General features: G+C 42.1%; 1 protein-coding gene across 8 annotated transcripts; it reads right to left on the bottom strand.

The window, feature by feature from the left end:
• Positions 1 to 378: 378 nt before the first annotated feature.
• LOC147641075 (endo-beta-1,6-galactanase-like) lies at positions 379 to 21850 on the bottom strand. Of its 8 annotated transcripts, XR_015268835.1 has the most exons (7): positions 21386 to 21848; positions 19886 to 19962; positions 19471 to 19790; positions 17275 to 17492; positions 16767 to 16961; positions 1631 to 1721; positions 1410 to 1435 (listed from the first exon to the last, which is right to left on the bottom strand). XR_015268835.1 is itself a non-coding variant. In XM_086817910.1 (6 exons), the coding sequence occupies exons 1-6, from the start codon at positions 21836 to 21838 to the stop codon at positions 842 to 844; spliced, it is 1779 nt and encodes a 592-aa protein (XP_086674036.1). In that variant the 5' UTR covers positions 21839 to 21846; the 3' UTR covers positions 379 to 841. The 8 variants fall into 8 exon arrangements, 7 of the variants coding, with proteins under 7 accessions (XP_086674036.1, XP_086674032.1, XP_086674038.1 ...); XM_086817910.1 differs by lacking the exon at positions 1631 to 1721 and having other exon boundaries at positions 379 to 1452; positions 16862 to 16961; positions 21386 to 21846; XM_086817906.1 differs by lacking the exon at positions 1631 to 1721 and having other exon boundaries at positions 379 to 1435; positions 21386 to 21844.
• Between the last annotated feature and the right edge of the window lie 276 nt (positions 21851 to 22126).

Genomic DNA, 22126 nt, shown 5'->3' with positions numbered 1-22126 from the left:
AATGGCATCATGATGCTCCTCAATGGTTGAAATCACCTTACATATTGGGGTGATTCTATTCTATTCCTGCTCATAGCTGTGATTGTCGTATGCCTTTTTCATACTTAATAGAAGTCTCTTTCCTGGAAAAAAAATTGAACATGAATGCACTACAATACGTGGATTGATTACTAAACAAAGATAACAAAAACATGTACATGAACAAAGATATTTCTACAAGATCTATAGCCTTGGATAACTTTAAAGATCCATGAATATCATTTGAAATCTTGGCCTTATAGATTCTCAGAGATCATTGACGAAGGATTGGCCATTCTATAGAATCCCAAGAAGAGTTTGGAGCATACCATACCTACTTGTTTTGGTTGGGACTATATAGAAACTTGTAAAAGAATATTAGCAAGAGAGGATGATTTTCCAACGAACATCATCACACCCACATTAACATGGAAGTGCTTAAAATGCCTTGTCAATCCCTTGATAGAAATATAATTGCACATGTAAAAAAAATAACTTCTACATTTTTCCCATCATTTGCTAGTGATAATGCTTACGTCCACTCCTCCATCTAGGGATTGCAGTTCCTTGGTACCCATTATGGTGGATTGGAATCATGGCATTAGTCTCATTGCTTTCATAGTAACGACCTAGTTGATTCTATGAAAGCTTTTAGCATATCAACAATTCACAAACGAGGGAGAGAGAGAGAGAGAGAGAGCGCGCATGCACTCATTTCAAACATTGAAGACTGAAATCATGCCCATGCAAGCGTCTTAGAATCAGTCGGTTCAGAATTTCTGAGGCAATTGCCCAAAAGAAGGCAAACTCTGTTTTAAAAAAATTAGCCACTTTCCTCTGAAAGCACCATTGTTGTTACCGACTTGCTGTTTACTCTGATCATTACAATCGGAAAATGGAGCACCAAAGTGGGCAGCCTCACATGATTCTCTGTGGCAGAAGTTCTAAATAGAGTAGCTTCCATGTGACACTTTCCACTCAACCAGGGTGCAATGGCAGGGACGTCATAGCTGTAGTCTCTGTTGGCACTGGACTCATTGGTGAACACTAACACTGCAGTTTTTGCCGAAGAGTTTGCAGCAACAAGACGACGGTCCGAGAATGTATCAGCCGGAAAGACTTGAAAACCAGGCCTGATCCACTTGGTGAATTGCATGAAAACATAATACTGCTTAGTTATGGTAAGGTTTATTGGGTGGACATCGCAGCTGAAAGGTGTTTGAAGGAGGCCCCATAAGCTTCCAGGCAACTCCAATGCTTGCCAATAACACCACGCTGAAGCCTGGAGCTCATTTAGATCGAGTGTGATGTGCCTCCCTAATCCTAAGGCTACATCAATATCTTCACCATGCCAGTTCAAAGGACCATATTCTGACATCCAAATCTTTTTACCACTCCTTGCAGCCGCTTCTCTCACCTGAATGTGCAAAGGAACTGCCAAGTCAGAGTGTAGCATTTCATGTTACTAATGTCAGGCTAAACCAGCTTTATCAGCAAATTAAGCAACAATACTACAAATTAAACCCACACACATCACTGGCCTTAGGTATCCCCACTCCATTCTTTGTGCCAAATTGATCTCAAAATGCTTAATGCATAAGTGCAAATTAACCTTGTGATGCATTGCTAAAACTGTCTCCATTGCCATCATGCAGTTTTGCTCTGTAACAACTAGCTTTGCCATCCACTGGTTATCAGACATGCTGCAACCACAAACAGTATTTTTCAATCTTCTCCAATGCCACACACTGCCAATAAGATGTAGGTCAGCTCACAAAACCAAGCCAGTCACAATCACAGACCCCAGTTTCTCCTAAACCACAGGACCAAGCCTCAACCACAGGGGCACCATTTGTCCTAATCCACACAGCCAAAATACTAATCTAATAGATCTTGCAAGGGTGATAATGCATTGAAAGTTGATGCTGGGAGCTCTGTTCAACCTAATGTGGATTTGATTCAGAAGAGCCTTCTTCTTATGAAGAAGCACATGAGAATGAGCATTGGTTGCAAGCTATGCAAGCTGAAATTTCTTCTATAATGAAGAACAATACATGGGATCTTGTGGAATTGCCTAAAGGCAAGCATGTCATTGGAACAAAGTGGGTGTACAAAGTCAAAAGAAAGTCTGATGGTACTATTGACAGGTACAAAGCAAGACTTGTGGCTAAAGGCTACTCCCAGAAAAAGGGAATAGATTATGAAGAGACTTTTGCTCCTACTTCGAGAATGACCACAATAAGATCAGTGATTGCATTGGCTGCACATAAAGGATGGAAAGTGCATCAATTGGACATCAAAACTGCATTCTTAAATGGGGATTTACAAGAGGAAGTATATGTAAATCAGCCCATTGGTTTTGTAGTTCCTTGTGAGGAACATAAAGTATGCAGGTTACACAAAGCATTGTATGGGTTAAAGCAAGCTCCAAGAGCTTGGTATGATAAGATACATGCTCATCTAACCAGCCAAGGTTATGATAATAGTCCAATTGAAAGCACATTGTATGTGAAGAAAACCGATGCCGATATTCTCTATATGTAGATGACATGCTCATTACAGGAACTAGCAAAGCACAAATTTCAGATTTCAAAGCTGAATTCGATATGTCAGATTTGGGACCTTTACACTACTATCTTGGCATACAGTTTATGCATACAGATGATGGCATTGTTATGCAGCAAACTAAGTACATAAAAAGTTTACTAAAAAGGTTTCACATGGATGAATGTAAGCCCATTTCTACTCCGGTAGAACCAGGTGTACGGCTTACTATGCATGATATTGGAGAGCCTTTTGAGGCCGGCATTTACAGCCAGGCAGTGGGATGCCTCATTTACTTGTGTAACACGAGGCCAGACATATCTTTTGGGGTGTCTTTTCTATCCCAGGGGGGCAGCTTGCAGCTTTATGCATACAGCGATTCAGATTGGGCTGGTGATTATGATACCAGGCAATCCACCAGTGGGAATTGTTTTTTTCTTGGCAATTCATGCATATCTTGGTTGAGTAAAAAGCAACCCTGTTGCTACATCTACTTGTGAGGCTGAGTACAGGGCAGTCTTTACAGCTACAGTAGATTGTGTATGGTTGAGGAGACTATTGGCTGATCTTCGTGAGTGTCAGCAGACACCCACCACCATTCTCACTGATAGCCAGAGTGCTATGGCCATGGCATGAAATCCAGTATTTCATGCACGTACCAAGCACATAGAGATTCATTATCACTATGTCAGAGAGAGGCTACATGCAAGGGAGATCAGTTTATCTTATTGCCCTACACAGCATAATGTTGCAGATCTATTCACAAAGGCTTTACCTCGAGAAAAGTTTGAAGCTTTCCGCAAAGCTTTGGACTTACTCTCATACAGAGCGTGATCTGCTACCTTATATAGGTTCACACTTCCACTACAGGGGGGATTTGTAGGCATATGCTCACTTATGGTAGTGCTATGTGTGAACAGGGCTTAACCAAGGGCACTTTTTCCCATGTGGTTTTTCCCCTTGAACATCAAGTGTGAAAGGACACTCTAACATAATATATTTTGTACTTCTATATTATATGGATGTGGCACACATGCAAGGGTTGACTTGCATTTTGTGGATACCACACTTTTGGCTCTCTCTCTCATTTCTGTGTGTGAGCTATTCTACCCTGCACCTAACCCTAATGTGCAGGTTTGTGTGTGTGAGTGTGTGAGTCCAACACCCAACAAAACTTGTTGTCCCTTACGTACTCCCTTGAGAAGATGCTTTGCCTTTACTACCCTAGACTTAGGTTTACATGTCTTCCCTTGAAGTGATCCTACTTGGCCATGCTTATTTTTAAAAGTGATACTCCCCTAGTTACAGAGTGAATACTAGAATTGTTTGAAATTAACAAGTCCATCCCAAGGATCCCATCATAAATTCCTAACGAGACAGGACTCTAAAATGGCCATGATTTTTCTCACTACCTAATTCAAAATCAAGGTTTCCTATAGAGTATTGAGATACTACTTGCTTCCCACTAGCTAGTTCTACAATCATTCTTCTAGTTGGTTTTTGACCCAAGTTTAATTTTTGTAAACACCTTGGAGAAAGAAATGAATGGGTACTACCACAATCAATCAAAATCTAGAATGGCTTACGTGATGAGTGGCTGGGGTTTGAATAACACCAAATTGTTGATTTGGACCTTGATGTTCTACCACCACATGGACAGTGGCACGTTCTTCTTCAGCCATCTCTAGAGTTGGTTCTTCACTTATAGCACAGGAGGTGCGAGCAACTGCTTCGCGGCCTCTGCCAGGTCCTCCACCTCTTGCACCTTGGTGGATGGGGGTTCCACGGCCTTGATCTGCTCAACCACTTTGTTTCAATGACTCCCTTGTCACGGCACCATTGCTTCCACTAGAGTTTAGCATCCCCAGTGAGATGAAATCGTGCAAGCATGGATTGGTTTTCCGCTCCAGTACCGGTAGCTAAGAAATAATCATCCATTTCTTCGATCGAAACCTCGACATCCTTCTCAATCTTTGAACCTTCCCCCTTAAAGGAGAGAGGGTGCATTTGCTTAAGTAGGAGCTTCTTCCCCTGGACATCTGTATATAGTGCATTGGGGAGTGGAGGCTGATCGTGCTGGCCATCATCGTAAGATTAAATTTTAGGATTACGAGATTCATACTTTACATTATGCTCATGCTTTTAAAAGTAAAAATTTTGAAATCATTTTATTTCTTAAATATTTTCAAGGACAAGTTTTATTACAAAGATTTGAGACTAATATAATTAGTCTTATTCTATATTAGTCTTATTCATCATAAAAGAAAATCCTAGGCTCAACTAAGACATGAGACTAGAGCGGTCCACATAGGTGAAATATGGAGGTTCCACCATAGTTTCTAAGACATGGAAGACTTATGGTAAGAGTGGTAGACTCTAGATTCCCATAACGACTACTCTATCGGTGGGTAAGACCTGCATTACTTGGTCATATACCTAGCGGTCCTGTGGTATGTGATTCCCATCTATGGTCAGAGAGCGGTCGAGTCTGAGAGTATCCACAAACCAAAATAAACGGACCATCTTTAGCTTTTCGATCCAAAGAAACTGCTTTAAATTGGTAGTGAGGTTCCCAAGTCGATCCGCTCTGATGAAAAAGTACCTTGACCCATGATTCCAAAGATGATCTCTACCCCATCCTCTTTGGATACGAGAGGGATGAGAGAGGGACAACCTCTCAAGTATTTGTGCCACAATATCATAGAACTCGAAATTTGAAGAGTGACAAGCCATCTGGAAGATGCACTGGAAGACTAGGAATCTCGAGTAAGCGTCACCCTCTTCCTAAAATCATTCAATCACCAATTCAAATTGTTCTAGTAAGTTATTTTATCAATCAACATCATTAGGTAAAACATACATTCCAAATCAACCTTAATTAGTAAGTCCTAGGAACTAAGATCGTCTCTAATACCTTTTGTACCCTTCCTAAATAGGGAAAACCTCGAGATAGTCTACTAAGTCTAACTTGGGAAATTTTCCTACTCGTCGACACCTTGACCAGGTAAAGATACAAGGATAAGATTAGTAGATAAGACCTAGTTCTATCCCACAGGGGAAGAGTGGTTTTTCTTTCTTTTTCTCTTTTTTTTTTTCCCGAGAAAAGATTCTTTCATTAGTTATATAAAAACCGCCCGTAGGGCTACAAAAGATCTCTCTTGCTCATAAGAAAAATAGAGCAGTGAACAAAGCAAGGCAGCTCGGGAGACTCTCCCTAGGTGCTGCAAAATACAAGCATCAGTACAAAGAACTGAGGGACTAAATCATACAATAGGAGGGGGGGAAAGCCAAACAGGTGGCCTGTAATGCCAACGAGGGAATCCCGCGTGTAGGGTATAGAAGGGACCGCTGCGCCAGGTGGTGTGAAAGACCTGGCGCCGCAAGATCGCCTCATCCGAGTCGCCCCGGATGCGGTCATACTGTCCTCGCAGGGTGTGGATCAACTCCTGCCAAATCCCCCGTACAGTCTCTGCTGGTGGCTCCAGTCTCCCCTCAAAGGCCCTGAAACACCGGGCCCTCCAGGTGAACCAGATGGTGAGGATGCTGAGGAGGAAGAGTGGTTTTTCTAAATGACTCCTAAAATCAAACCACTTATAGAGTGGCTTTTTTCCTCATCTATGCAAGGCACAGCCGTTGACCTAGTCCTCTAGATGCTCGATGCTCGGCGGGTGCAAAAAAAAAAAAATCGACGAAAATGTCCAAGGTGTTTCCCTAGTTGTAGGGGTGCAGTCCATTCATCAATCGAACACCCGGATGTGCATTTATTAAGGTTAAAAGTTCACCGTATTTTAACTGAAATAACTAAAAATTTGCATATAGGCTTAATCCGGTGTCTGTTTTGAGTATTGTAAAATTCTATACAGGGGTAAAAACATGCACAGATTCCAAATTTGGACTCAAAATTTTAAGATTCCAAGTGGAAATAGCTAGACTATTAAAATTGATGATTTTTACACCACAAAAAAACCATAAATTCATTTATCAAATGGGCATATCCTAAAGCTGAAGATTAAAAAAAGATGGTGAGAAGGAACAAATATCAAATAGAAGAATGAAATCAACTCTGCTATGACTATAGGCCATGAGCATGGACTTTTCATGGACCGACACGAGTGACCCTATCCTAAACCTGGATTTCTCGGAATGGTACTATCGAGGATAGCTGAGTATTCCCCCTTTCCAGACCCACTCACGCTATTTTTATGCACCAGGGGAGAGATGTTGCAGAGACAACTTTGTGGACATGTTCTACTTACACTTCTATCCCCTTGCACCATGCATTACCTGTAGCCATCGCATGTTGTACGTAGCATCCTACTTCTGTTGGCAATGTAGAATTTATTTTAGGCGCTACGAGATAGGACTATCACAGTCCATGGTAGGAGAGACACCACAGCGACACGTTCACGTGAGTGTTTGTTGTTACCCAATGAGAAGACCCCAGCAAGATAGAACTACATAGGAACAACTTGTAGAGCAATGGAGGACGCCGAGAACTTATGGACTTACACCATTATATTTGGCATATTTTTTTCCACTTCCTTGTTTCTTCTCGAGTATAGTGGCTGATTTCTTAGACAGCTTAGCTCACGGTAGCTACTTAGTAACTTACCTATAGTACCCATGTCCTATGACACTAAGGAGACACTTAGACCATCACCTAGTAGAGACTAGAGGACACATATATATATGGAGCACACCCAAGTGAGAGCGAAAGTCAAAATGACGAAGAATCGGAGCATGCTTATGCAGTATGGTTATCCTAACGAGCTTGCTAGATAGTATGATATTCACGTTATTGAGGTGCTGTCATGTAGAACATATCTAATTACAACATGCGGTGGACGTGTAACCTCGATATGGAAAAGATTTTCCTCATTGCCGAGGTGTATCCTAACCCATCCCAACTTTTGTTTACTGTTTATGATTCTGCATTGCTAGGTATCTAGTCTATCAATTTTCTAGTTATTACTTGGTAACATTTAGGCTTTGGTCCTAGCCCAATCTTCCTTGAGAATGACCTTAGAGTATGCCAAGTACTCCACCTTCCTTAGTGTGCCCTCTTTAGTTAGAATAGAGCCTTTTAGGTGAATTGTGAAAGTGACACTAGTTTATTTAGAAAAAAAAAAGAGAGAGAGAAAAAACCCACAAGAAGATAACCATCGCCATGTGCAATCTAGGTAGGACTCTTAGCTCTTAGTGATGGAGCCTTGAGACCGTAGCCTTAATTTCCATGGGATGGAACCTTGTGGCTAAAAATCTATCAGTAAAGAGCATTAAAAAACCATCATTGTAGAGGTACTTAACGGTTCTTAGATACTCTTGTATGAGGTCCCTGGACCATTGCTTGGGTCTTTGCAGAGTCGTGACCTACTTTTCCTTTTTTTTAATAAAAGAGAAACCTTATAATAATCACTTAGAAGTTCCACTTAGGAGGCTAGATATTAGCTAGAGATGGTTTCACCAAAGGATAGTGTGTTAAGACTAAGGTCATAACCTGAGGCATGCTCTTTCCTCGTTCTTAGCTTAGCTTGAATTTGGACCAAGCTTCATAGTACCCTTGTCTTAACTAGAAAATTTGACCAATCATTAAATATCATTCTTCACTGCATGATTGGTGTTTGCATTATGCTTAAATGCACTTCACTCGTGGTACCATGTTGCTTTGCAGACCTTCTAGGAGCTCCGACATTTCATACATCCAATAACAGCCTCAACAAATCTTCATCGACATATTCCAAGGACGGAATCTACATCAAGAAGGGGGGAATGTTAAACCTCATCGCACTTCTCCAACGTCATTCTATATTTTACGTGTACGATCGCCGCTTGTCTATGAAAGACACGCCACGCGATTAATAATGAAAATTTCATTCTTAGATTAACTTTTTGCATAAGCCTAGGTAGCCATGGATAGCCAGGGACCTATTTTTTAAGTATGGCCACCCAAGGTGTGAAGGTTGTGGACCAAGATAAGGATCCTTGTGTATACTCACCATTCATTCTTTTATGCTAATGGAATAGAGTGCTCTTCTTCTCTACTCTCCTATGATATTTTCTTTCTTGCTTGCCTTTTGCTTGTTTGAGCTCTTGTGTGCTTGATTGCATGTGTGTGAGTGTGAGTGTGCGTGATTGAGTGTGAGACGAGGGTCGAGATTCCATTGGAGTGCGGAGCTTAGAGTGTGGCTACGCGGCAACAAGGTCTCCTATGAGAATCCAAGCACAAGCAATCAACGAGGTGAGTGACACATCTTGTTTATGTGATTGTAGGCTAGGTTATGGTAGATTAATCTCTCGGTTTGAGCTATTTTATGTTTCCGAGTGGGGTGAGGCAAGGCCCCATGACATTGGCTAGTTCCTGAACTCTTTCTATGGTGCAAGGGCTTCCCACACATGAAGTACGTCAACCAAGTACTTCATCTTGCCATCCTGCATAGCTAATGGCACATTCCTAATGTGAGCAATAGGATGAGTTGTGTCGTTTCCTCTTCTCTACATAACCTGAATTTTTCAAAATTTTGACATCTCTAAACCACTCACTACCACCATGACAAGTCATGTGGCTAAAGTCTCCCAAATACACATACCATACATCATCATCATTTGTGGATACATCTACAGTCACTGAATTCAACATGTGCTACATAACAAACAACTGCTCATATCTATCTTTAGCTTTCTTGCTTGAAGATACATAATTGTTTTACTATAACTTGCCACTTCTTATGACACCCTGCTTCTTGTGACATTTTGTTACAAAGTGACCTGGTCTGCCACAATAAAATGAATTCTTTGAACCTGATCTCGATTGATGTCTTTGCCGATTTCCTCGATCTTTCTAGCTCTCCTTGCCTTGAGATTGACCTCTTCCACTTGTGTGTTTTTGTTGATGCTGCGAATCGTTGGAGCGGTGGTGTCCATAATTCTGATTTCTAAAATAGCCACCACCTTGGCCTTGCCCACAACCTCTACCTGAATTTGAGTAGAAGACCTGTTCTGAAGTGTTCTTGTTTTGGGACGAAGTGTCTTGACCCAAATACTTCTTTTCTATGATTAGCATAGACACCTAATCCGAAAGTTAGGAACATTCTCTCTTACAACAATAGATTAATGTATCCAAGGGATTCAACAATACACTTGATCTTCAATGCACATACTTATTAATAGACATGTTCTTCTTCTCCACTATGTGCACCTCTTGTTTTAGGTGTAACTTCCTTGCCTTTCTGTTTGTCTGGCACTAGGCTTTTCCATGTAGCTTCTGGAGTGTTGATATCCTATATATGCCCTATCATAATGTCTGTCACACTGATTGAAAGCAAATACATAACTTCTCTTATGAGATGGAAGGCTTAAATCTTTTTCTTGTTGTTTCTCTCAAAAGAGGTCTACTAAAGACAAGTGAAAAACAACATAAGAGAGTACTATGTACAAGCGGTCCATAATGTAAACACACTAAGTAGGTGAGCTGGCAAGATAAGTATGCCATAACTTGGTTGGACTAGGTAGGTGTAGCCTGGCTATAGCGAAGATCCATTGTATCAGCTACTAGATGCACTAGTAGTGTAAAGGTGTAATAGTCATGTAAGCATGTCATGAGTGTCAGCTCATGTTGAGCTTGATATCTTAACACCAATTAGTGGAGCTTGGAATCTTTGAAAGATATAAGCTCGAGAATCAACAAGTCTCCATAATAAGTTAAGGTAATCATAGCTTAGTGCTTGAGCAATCTTACGAAGGGTTGTGTAAGCCATAAAAGTTTGATGCCACTATCGAGATCAGATGTCTTTAAGAACTAAAGATTCTGAGAATGGAATCTACATCAAATAGGGGGGATGTCAACCCCATTTTGGGTTATCTCAATATCTCTTCTCTACAAATGAGAGATTACTTATAAGATAAGTGTCGTGAACAACACTATAAATGTTATATTATGAGAAACGTTGGTCAATGACCAGCAATCTTACAATGTGAATAAGGACCAATTGTATATAAGCAACGTTTTCTCATAATCTAGGACACGTATAACCTTTTATGCCAATTGAGTCTTGCTTATCTACTTGCTTTCTTGTGCTCTAGTCTTATGAGAGAGAGAGAGAGAGAGAGAGAGAGAGAGAGAGAGAGTGTATGATTCTTGATGCATGTGCCTCTTGTTTATTATGTGAGAGTGAGCAAGAGTGAGTGGAGTGAAAGCCCTTGTGGGTGTATGTGGAGATTCTTAACAGGACAACGAGGAGAGGATTTGGAGGACTAGAGGAAGAGTCTTGAAGAGATAGGATCTCTTGAGAATCAACAAGTCCCCACAACAAGTTAAAATAATAATAGCTTACTGTTTGAGAAGTCTTGGAAAGGTTTGTGCAAACAAGGCATAACATTTATGTATATATTTATAGACAAATTTGAGATTGTAGGATTGTTGTGAGTGTGTAGAAGTCACTGCAAGTTTTTGTCCTACATAATACCATATTTGGTGTAGGTCAAATTTACTCTAGGTAATAATGTTTGACAGTCATGCATGCCAAAATGTTCCTAGGGTGTGGAACTCATTGATACATGTAAGACTTACAAAAATATAATATTCCTTGTAAACCATTGAGGAATTTCCCTCTCATACCAAGGATAAAATACACGGTTAGTTAGCGCAAGTATATAGCCAATATGATGATGACATAGAATGGAATCAAATTCTCCACTTACTGTATCTTGAGGATTCATGCTAGTTGTGATGCATGGACACATGTAGAGAAGAGATGGTGGGCAAAGGAGCCTTGATATCTATGTCATGTTTTGGTAATAAATGGTATCAAGCCGTTTGCATTGTATTTAAGGATATGAAGCACATAACTGATTTTTTTGGTAGTGTAACATACCCATCTTCAATAATAATATATGTCCATTTAATAGATGAATTTAAGGTCTTTTGTGATGTAAAAATCAACAATTTTAATAAACGAGCTATTTCGACTTAGAATCTTAAAATTATGAGTCTAAATTTGGAATTTGCACGTGATTTTACCCTAATATAGGATTTTACAGTATCCAAAACGGACACCGAATCAAGTCTATATGTAAATTTTTGGTTATTTTCACTTAAAATATGTTAAACTTTAAACCTTAATAAATGCACGTCTGGGTGTCCGATTGATGAGCGGATCGCAACCCTACGACCAGGGAGACACCCTAGACATTTCCCCTACGACTAGGGAGACACCCCGGACATTTTCGTCGAAAAACATTTTTGCTCTCGTCGGGTGCTCCGACACGCATATCGAGGTTGGCGTCCCAGAAAAAGGAGTCCTCGTCCCAAAAATATGCCGTTCACATATTGGGTGCTTGTACAACGGCCATGTAAGGACCAAAGGATAACCACCCTAACGTATAGTCTCCACTGGTCGCCACATGGACGCCCATGTTGCCTTTGACCCGAAAGGTACATGCGTATTACATATTTTACCCGCGTTGTACGAGTACCATCCCTTTTCCTAGGCCAGTGCAAGCCACAGGCCGGTGTACTTACACCGTACACTATCGTTTGCACCCATACTTTGCTCTTCCTTTCCCTGCACCCGTACCTATATAAATTCCCCAGTACCCCGTGGGGTCGATACACTCAACACCTTGTTTTGTCCCTGCCCGATACTTTGCATAGTGACTATACCCGACATTTTGTGCAGCACTATACCCGACAGCCCTTTGTAGCCCTCTCCTAACAAGCCTGTTTTTCCCATCTCCAAGTAAGCTCTGTAGAAAATTTTTCACCCTCACCCTTGTCTTAAGTGGAGGGTGTCCTTAGCTGCTCTCCCCTCTCCTCCCCGTGTGAATAGACTTAAGGGAGGACTCCCCCTTCTCTCCCTCAAGCTGCAGCCTTCTTCCCTAAAAATCTAGTTTTAGAACACCTCCCCCTCTGTTAGTGCTGACTTTAATAAGGGCTTTTTGGCTCTGAGGGGTGGTTCACACCTGGGAGTTTTTTGCTCATAAAGTGCGCAAACGAGCTCCAATTTGTGATCCGACTAAAGAGTTGGATTTGCGATGACGTGGGCTATAAGATGGGAAGAATGGCTACTTCACGAAATCACCAAAATATCACCTCGAGAGACGTGCACAACGAGTCTAGAGAGAGCTCCAGATGCGGCCCCAACTCTCCCCTTGGGAGCCCCACAAGAAATTAATGGCTAGGTTAGCTTGGTCATCGTTTAAAAAGAGATTTTTGATTAATCTTTAATGATAACATTTTAAGAAAGAAGATGCCACTTTCCTTTATACCAAAAATTCTGTGAAATTGTTGTTTTCTCAAGAAAGAGATGTTGTCTATCATGTTCTATGGTTTAGTTTAGAAATTGTTATCTTGGTAAAACGTACAGGTACATCTTCTTCCCACTTGGATGCTAATCCCGTTTTCGTGCTTGTGTAGCTAGGCGACGACGTTAGTAAGGCCAGGTGTAGGCCCAAGGTGTCCCTCGTACCATTGGGAAAATGAGGTTTGCCGATTGAGGTGAGTATTGTGATGCTGCCTAGTTCTGCAGGGCCAGGCTAGTGTAGTGAATAAGTCTTTCCTAGTGTGTAGGCATACCTCTGAGGGACGGGAGAATCAAGCGATAGAGCCTGAGAGGGCGATAGGCCAGCTTGAGTCCTCGCCAGCTACCAACGATGAGGTGTATAGTCCCGTAGGGATTGCCCAGTCTAAAGAGGCTGGAAGGCCGAATTCTAAATCATCGACAGAATAAAGTAAAGAGCCTGGTTTTGGCTATGGATAATTTTGAACATTGTATTTTTTTTAATTTAAATCCTTTGTTTGTAAGCATTGTTGTATTATTGATAGACTATTTAAACGAACAATGTGTAAGGCCATTAGTTAAGGAACTTGCTTATTTATGTCAAATAGTGTGGTAGTATTAATTAGAAAACAAATTGACGCGTAAGTTGGGTGGAAAGTGGGAAGATGTAATACCCTGACAATAACATCCTATGGACGGGTGGCCCGATTAGTCGGATAGCTTTCCAACAAATTAATTCTTATAACAACACCATCCATACCTCCACGTTCAAGGCACCTTTTGAGATTGTGGGAGGAGGAAAGAAGGTACCACCCATTTTGCACACAAAGGATAAGATTTTTGAAGCTATGAAGCTTATAGGAGAGTTAAGTTGGCACTCCAAAAAACTTAGCAAAAGCAAAAGAAGACAGCAGATCGTCACAGACGTGCATTAGAGTTTGCATTGGGTGATTGGATTCTTTTGCGATTTGAGAAAGCTAGGCTCAAAAAGATGAAGGGTAAAGAGCGCTTATTTCCTAAGTTGAGCATGCTCTATTATGGACCTTTTCAGGTATTGGAAAAGATTGGTGAGGTGGTCTATCGTTTGAAGCTACCAGATCACTGGAGGATTCACTATGCATTTCATGTGAGTCTACTTAGACCTTTCCGCGGGGATGTGCCTGAGGATGTATCAAATGAGGCTCAGCCGAAAGTTGAGGAACTTGATGAGGTTCTTATTCCAAAGCAGATACTGGCGCATAAGGAAAGAAAGGTACGAGGTAAAGTTTCCCGTCGCTATCTTGTGAAGTTCAAGAACTATTCACCGAAGGATGCGAAGTGGATGGAGGATGGTGACTTAGCAGATTCACCTCAAGTATTGCAGCTTTATCTCGATGCCTTTGAGTTGGAGCCGACTCTTGCTACGGATCTAGAGGTCGCTCGGTGCAACTTTTGTCTCACCCGAAGGTACTAATAACTGACAGTACATTTGCTTATGGGACTTCTATGATATATGTGTACTAGTCACATTGGATGTTGTGGTTGTGTATGGTTCACAGTGGTATACAACTTGGACTATCCTACACCATTGGTTTGCAGTGAATGTTCTTACATATGCATGGCTTAGAGAGATTGGGACGCTGATCTTGCCATATTGTCCATTTCACTTTTAGTTGGATCACATGGCTGATATCTTACTGTATGGGGCTGACTTTGTTATCAGTGTGGTTCCACTTTGAATGTCTTGTTGTATTACCAGATTGCGATCGAGGACGCTTGCCATTTTTCAAGAGGGGGGTATGTCGTGACCCTGTGAAAATCGTACAGCAAAAGTGTGCGCATGGTGGTCGGTAAGCAAGATAAATATTTTCAAGTTCATACTTGGGTGACCGGACAAAAAGGAAACATGTGTGGACAACCCCAAGTGTGAAGGGGGACCAAGGGATTAAAGTTCATAAGGTTTATAACCTTGGGTGGCCCCTAGGAAGGTTTTAAAAACCTTAAGTGGCCCCTAGGATATTTATGGGGGGGGGGGGGAGGGGGGGCTACTCCACTTTTAGAGTACACGCCTCTCTCTCTCTATCTCTTGCCTTTTGGAAAAGTGAGGGACTGAAGGGCAGCGCTTGAAGCTCGCGTGGAAAAACAGTTTGTGAAGAGGAGGAACTGGCTGGTGCTACAGGCAGCGCAGGTGTATTGCTCTCTCTCTCTCTCTCTCTCTCTCTCTCTCTCTCTCGCGTCTTGCTGCAGGAAAAGCGTGAGAGGCTGCTCACAGGCTGGACAGAGGAGCAGGGGCGACAGCATACAGGCGGACTGTTTGCAGGCAGCGCATAGGAGAGGCAGCAGGGGCGGTGGACTGTTTTCAGTCAGCGCACAGAAAAGTGAACAGCAAGGCAGCGGGCTACTTGCAGGCGGCAAGCAGAAACTGAATTGCTATTACTCTCTATCTCTCTCTCTCTCTTGCTTGGAAAGCTGGAAGCATACAGGCTGACTTTAGGCGACTCAGTTGACAATTCACTTCTCTTTCTCTCTCTGGAGAGGAAGGTGGCATAAAGACTGTAAGTTTCTCTCTCTCTCTCTCTCTCTCAGCAAGTGGGACTGCAGGTGGTGTCTTATGGAGTCTCTCTTTTCACTGGCTCATGACTGTTCCAGAGTGGTTCTCTCTGGCCCTTTGTGAGAGGAAGGGTTTGGCAGTTCAGAGGGTGGAAACAAGACAAGATTGTGGGCTGATTTGGATGAGTTTGTGGACTGTTTTCATGGCCGAGTTTGTGGCTATGTGCATGGTTCAGTCAGATGCATATTCAAGGCCTCATGGATGTACAGACTTACCAGATTAGAGGAGATAACAGTGTGGTGTTCTTGGGACACAAAGCTGTGTAACCTCTATGCTAAGAGGTCCTGAGGATTAGCAGATTGGACTTGCAGACATATGAGCCATGAATGGCCATGTTGTAATCATCTAAAACTTTTCCATTGAAATTGAATAAAGAAATACCGAAAGGAGCGCCAAGCTTTGGGGCCAACAGGTGTCGTTCTCTTTCTTGTGTTGGAGCACTCTAGCTCCTGTTTAATTGTTTATTAGCTGGACTACAATTGGATTGGGTGACTGCTAGTCTACCGCACTTTGGTTTCTACCAGAGGTCAGTTTCAATCTGACTTATAGACTTTGTCTTTGGGAGAGCTGCTCCTTGATCCGCCTCCAGTAGCCTCCGAGAGAGTGACATTGGTGGGGCCCGTCTCGATCGGCAACACTGGCAAAAACACATCACATTGCGGAAAAATTGCCATTTATAGAGTGCACTCACATTGTCTCGAATGCAAAACAGCGCTATATGGCGATCACAATCACAGTGCTCGCAAAATCTAATAGTAATGTGCGATAGGGAAGACTGAGACTGAAGAGCACTTTTCAAAAGACTTCCATAGCATGTGATCTGGGTAGACAGCACTGCTTAGTTTGTGTCCATATAACACTCAATTTCGTGTCCTGATCAGACATTGTAGGACTTCTTCCTCCTTGAGGTGAAGCAACTCTAGGAGGGATTGATGACTCCTAGAGAAACCACTCAACAGCTAAGACACTTACCACCACCTCTCTTTAGATTAAAGAGGATAACAGGTAGTAAGAAAGACGATTTCACATTTAAACAACCAGATCCAAGTCTTCCCAGAATGCCTTCCACGTGTATCCATTAGGGATGTTTATCACATTAGCTCCAAGACCACCGTTTCCTGTGACAAGAACACGTGGGAAACGAGAAATGGCCATGGAAAAGGATGGCGTCCTGAAACGGAGAAACTCGTTTCTAGGGACTAAAACGGCCGTTTCCTGTGACTATGCACTAGACACCCTAATAGATAGCCATAGTCAAACCAAAGTTGTCCTGGTTATTTAGTGTAGAACCCTAGGCTGCCTAAAATATTGACAAAAAAATTTAAAGGTTCTCTTTATACCTGTCTCCGTTTGGCATACTCTTCTCGGGATGTTATGAAAACATAGGTGTGTACATTGATTTGATCGATCACTGATAGCGATGCTTCGTCCATACCTTGCAGTACTCGAACAGTGTTCTGGCTCCATGCATCAAAAGCACTTATTCTAGTCTGCAGTTTCTTCTGAACTAAAGCCTTTTTCAACTTTGGAATAACCTGTAAAAAAGAAGAGAAGGAACTACTGAATGGAATTTTCAATAAACCCTTCCTTGACACAGGCAGCCCCCTTCCCAAGTGGCTATCATAACATGCTGCCATGGGGCATGTGTTTGGACTCTGACACCTATATGTATGCATGTATGGATGTACATACATATGTATGCATTCATGGATGTACGTATACATGCATGCATACATGCATTTATGTACATGTGTGTATGTATGCATGCATATACACGGGTTCAACACCACATGATGAACACAAGCATGTGCAATCCCTTGCACAAGTACGTGAAGGAGAGTAACATACCCTATTGATGGAAGAAACAGAGAAGTTGCAGCCTTCTTGGGCAGTCTTCTTCTTTTTGTTTATGTTCCACCATCCTTCCACAGGCTCATTGAAAGGAGCTATGTAGTCGAACTGCAGACCCCAATGCTCCTGATAATGCTTCACTACCTCCGTTAGATAATCTACAAATGCTTCATCATAGGCAGGATTTAAATTATCTTGGCCCCATCGTGCATTGCCTGCAATGATATATCTTTAGAGTCAATTTAAGTTACTGATAAAGCTTTTACTCGTATTAGAAAACATAGCTCGTATTAGAAAACATAGCAACTTGCAGAATTCTTGAAACTAAAAACGTAGAATGAAAATCAGGTTTAGAAAATGAAAACCTCAATGAGATCTATTAGCTACCAGTCAACCAGTACTGCCCACGGTTGCCCCAGATGTAATTCTTCTCCAATGTATGCAGGCCCAGGGAGTATGGTAGAGGAATTGCATTGTTCATGTCTCCTACTCAGGAGAGAACCATTGTGTCTCACTCAGGACACAATAGCTTGGCTTATGGAGAAGGGGCCTTATGTTTTTTGTGAGAGAGCACCTACAAATCATGCCATCTATGCAGACAAAGGCACAGTGCAGATTATTTCCTTGGCTTTGGTCCCTAAGTCGCTACTCCAGACAAAAGATGCCACTTGGGATATGATTGGAAGCTTTGCAGAATGGTCGAGGATTTCACTCATTTGAGGGCACTGAAGCCTCCCAAATCCAGATGGATACTGTTGATCCTTGCCGTCTATCTTGAAGATAGATTGTTCACCATTAGATTAAAGATCAATATTGTTTGAGGTTTCCTTTCAAAGGTTCAAAAAACATTTTATTCAAGAGTTGATTGAGTATAGCCCGTGCATTGCAGGTGCATCAAACGGGATGCTACCATAAAAGAAAAGTGCAAGTACTTAAAAAATAATTCAACATCAAATGCGTCTAAGCCACTTGCTTCAGCCTCTGTTTTAGTTCTTAAATTAAAGACAGCCTGCGACCTTCAATTTTACCTCATTTTCCTGTTCTTAGCAGCCAGATCTGTTAAGTTCTCTTGGGCCCCAATGGTCCTCTAAGGACTTCAAAATCTCCTCTTAAAAGTCACATAACAGAACTCCTATCAAATATAGCAGCATAAGTTTCTGCCTGGATGATGAGTGTCACTATGAGCACTTGCAGGGCCAAAACCCCTACCACTTGGACTTGGGACTACTTATCAAGTCCATTACACCTGCAAATGACAACTAGATGTAGATTTTGGCGTCACCATCTCACTATCAATCAGAAGCACTTGAAGATCATGCTTTCTTCCCAATTATCAAGTAATGCTTTTTGAAAAGCAAATGGTAAATATAGTGTCTTGATCTAAACCAATAACATGTACGATATTGCAAGTCATCGCGCCACTAATTTATGGGTTAGAAAAACTGAATGGTGAATTTCTGGTCCTGATCCAGACACGGTACTATGAGGAATCTGGGTAACTCAATCAGATGACATTGCCAGTATCTTATAAGAAATAAGGAAACTGTGCAAAGCTACATCCACTGACATAACCATAAAAGGGGCACAAGCTGATTGAACTGCTCAATCTTCTCATTGCCCACAAACAGAGACCCAAAAAATAGCTGCATACTCCAAAACATACATGAAGCATAAAACCGTAACTGCTTCACACAGAGGAATAAACACAGCAAACCCTAGCATAAATCTACTGCTCATCATTCACTTTTCTTGGGCCATCTTACAACACTTTTTAAAGATCGCCTTAATGCCGTTAATGTTTCCAGTTAGCCACAAACCCACCCACCCACCCACCCCCGGCCAGCCCCCCTCTGCCTAAGTGCAAATGGACCTGGGGAGTCGGTACTGCCTGTGAGGGAATATCAAGACCAACTTCAATGGAAGTTTCTTTATTCAGTACGGCTTCTGATTGAATGAACATAAACTAAACATCCAAGCTGGCTAAGAACTTGTATACGTAAGGCCTTGTAAAACTTGGCAATGTTTAGCATGTAACAATATGGATGAGGTTGTTCTTGCATGGTCCACAAAATAATGAGGATAGTACCACCAAACAGCAAGTATAAAATCTAAAACCTGTATATAAAATCGTCCTGTGTAAGAGATAATGCTAATTAATTGATGCTTTCAAAGTGTTGCCAAGAGATGGCTTACCTGTGACAGAGCCACTAAGTGTCATCCAATATGGAGGTGAGTTTGAAAATGCTTCAAATAAATTAGCTCCCCTATCCCGTGCACCAAACAAAATACATTGTTGTCTCGTATCCGCACACCAATCGTAAGAAGTATCTGGGCCTGGTTTCAGTCCAGGCACATGGCCAAAAGGTCGCAAATATTCATTTAAATCAGGGTTAGCACCACCACCAATGTTGTATCGAACAATATTGAGTCCCAACCCTTTCATTGGGTCAAATAAAAGGTCCAAAATGTGCTCTCGATCATCTGTACTCAGACCTCCTGCAAAATTTGCCCACCTGTAGCATCCATCACTCTTATCTCTAATAACAAAGGCTAATGTGGTGCCAAAAACATTCCCTCAAGAAACAACGAAGTGCACGCGAGTTCTTACCAACAAAGTGAAGTGCCCCATCCTTCCCACGTAAAGCTTTTGGTTGCTTTATTTGCTGGCAATACAAAAAAATCTTCCTGGAGCATAGAAAAGCTTAACATTTAGACAAAAACAAAATTTCTGGAGCCTTCATAAAGGAGGAGAAACACTCTTCAATAGTTTAAATTTTTCTTAATTAATTTTTCTCCCCTTGCATGCCCTCTCCTTACTCAAGGGTGCAACAAAAGGCAAGAGCAGCTCTCTAAGATGCCTTTCTGGACATAAGATTTTAGAAGATGCGGTTTAACAAAACAGGTGGCTTGTAGAATCATGTGGAGTCCATAAATGCCGGAAACAGCTTGGTCTCATTAGCATAAACACACAGGACGAGGTAGAAACACCGCACTGCTGGTTTGACAATTAAAAGCTTCATCTGATCTCGGTGGCAAAACCATGCTCTCTTATGTCCTCAAGCCTTGAGACATGTTTTGTTCAGGTTGTAAGTCAGGGAAATATACTTCAATGAGAGCATTTCAAAGAAGTTGATTCATCATTTGCATGCCAGCTTGACCAAAGCTTACCATACCTTTTTGGTTGTACAAAAATGAGGCTTCATATCAGCATGCACTATACTCGAGATTCAGGTAGATATTCAAGTTTCAGCTGATTTATGTAGTATGTATGATTTATCCTACCCTTACCTTTCCATAAATGTAAAGTTGCTAAAATATATCCTTGCTGTTACTCCCAATCGTCCAAAGACCAAATATAATGGGGGCCAACCATTCTACCACAACAGACAGAGTGGATTCTGGAAGGATGATTGGACAGCACACCATTCTCTTATTTGTCGCATCTCTCTAACGCTACAATCCACCAAAAGTAATTTAGGCTGCTCCAAAACAAGTAGGCTGGATGGAATTCCTGATCTCTTACCACCATCAAACCAAAAAACAGGCTGCAAAAGATGGCTAATGGCTAATCCCCGCAACGACGAGTGGCTGGCATTTTTCGGCCATATGACTTGACATTCCTACTGCTTCACGCATTGACCTTGTGCTATTTTATTTTTTGCAGAGTCAGTGGCCAAGGTCCATGAGAGGGTGGTATCAAAACTTGAACCTGCACATCCGCAACGCCCTCAACAGTGGAGCTCTAGTACTATTAGAGTAAGTCCTTCCAACCATCCTTCACTTAAAGTACGTAATCTTGGGTGGCACCTACACTCATGGGTGTGTCATCTGGCATGCCCAGGGTAAATCTCCTGTATTCAAGGCTGGAGCCTTTCAAAGCCTTGACGCTACAATGCATAAACTAAGCCAAAGCTCCTTTCAAGAGGGTTCCAGTGAAGGATAAGGCAAGCCTTGGACTTGTTAAGTTAAACCAAGAGAAGTTAAAAGCAGAGCTGCCGTACCACACAGACTCATTCCAGAAGGAAGAAATCCCTTCTGCATTATACTGCCATTACAAAACCATCCAAACTGCAAGAGACCATGAAAAAGACAGTGGGGAAAAGCACACCTTGGTTGGAACACCAGGCCATACTGGAAACCAAGACCACCATCGCCGCACTTCTTCTTGTTTAACACCTCCTTTTTCTTCGATAGCAACATCAACATCCGCATCAGCTACGTCCGATCCAGCAGCGTTCACCAAATCTTCACATTCAGCACCAAAGCCCTCCTTCTCTGTGGTTGCTTCATCAACAGAGATAGCGTTTTCGCCATACTTACAGAGACTCCTCTCCGTTTGGCCACTGTTTTCCGGCAGAGGACGGCGTGTTTCAGTGCAAAACAGACGAAACGCGGGCAGCAGGAAGCAGCAAGGGATCAGGCTCGAAGATGGGTGGGAAAAGGAACGTGAGTCTGAGGCATGGGCGGGAGCTAGCCCTAGGGTTAGGGTTGGTAGGACAGATGCCATGGGAGGTCTCGGTGCAGAGGGTGAAAGACTGCAGCGGGTGGGTGATACATACATACCAGCCTCGCCACGCGTGGCAACCTTACACTTGTTTCACCATAACCATTCTTAAACTGCCACGTAGGACCCTCGTGTCCTGCCACGTGGCAGGACTCCGTTGATTAGCCCTTCCCGAGAAGAATAACTTGCTTTGAAGTTAAATATAATAAAGTGTGCCCAAGCCTCTAGGGCGAATAACACAAAGGGAATGTTCAATGGCCCTAGGGAGGTTAGTTTTCAAGAGGAGGGCCAGTGAAGCCATGAGCCTAGCTGTTGAAAACCAGTCTGGCTTAGGGCTATCTTCAC

This window comes from Cibotium barometz, chromosome 2, assembly GCF_041138505.1.
Source record: "Cibotium barometz isolate CiBa-2024 chromosome 2, ASM4113850v1, whole genome shotgun sequence".
Taxonomy (NCBI): domain Eukaryota; kingdom Viridiplantae; phylum Streptophyta; class Polypodiopsida; order Cyatheales; family Cibotiaceae; genus Cibotium; species Cibotium barometz.
The sequence above is the reverse complement of the archived record's forward strand: the minus strand, read 5'-3'. Positions and strand labels throughout refer to the sequence as shown.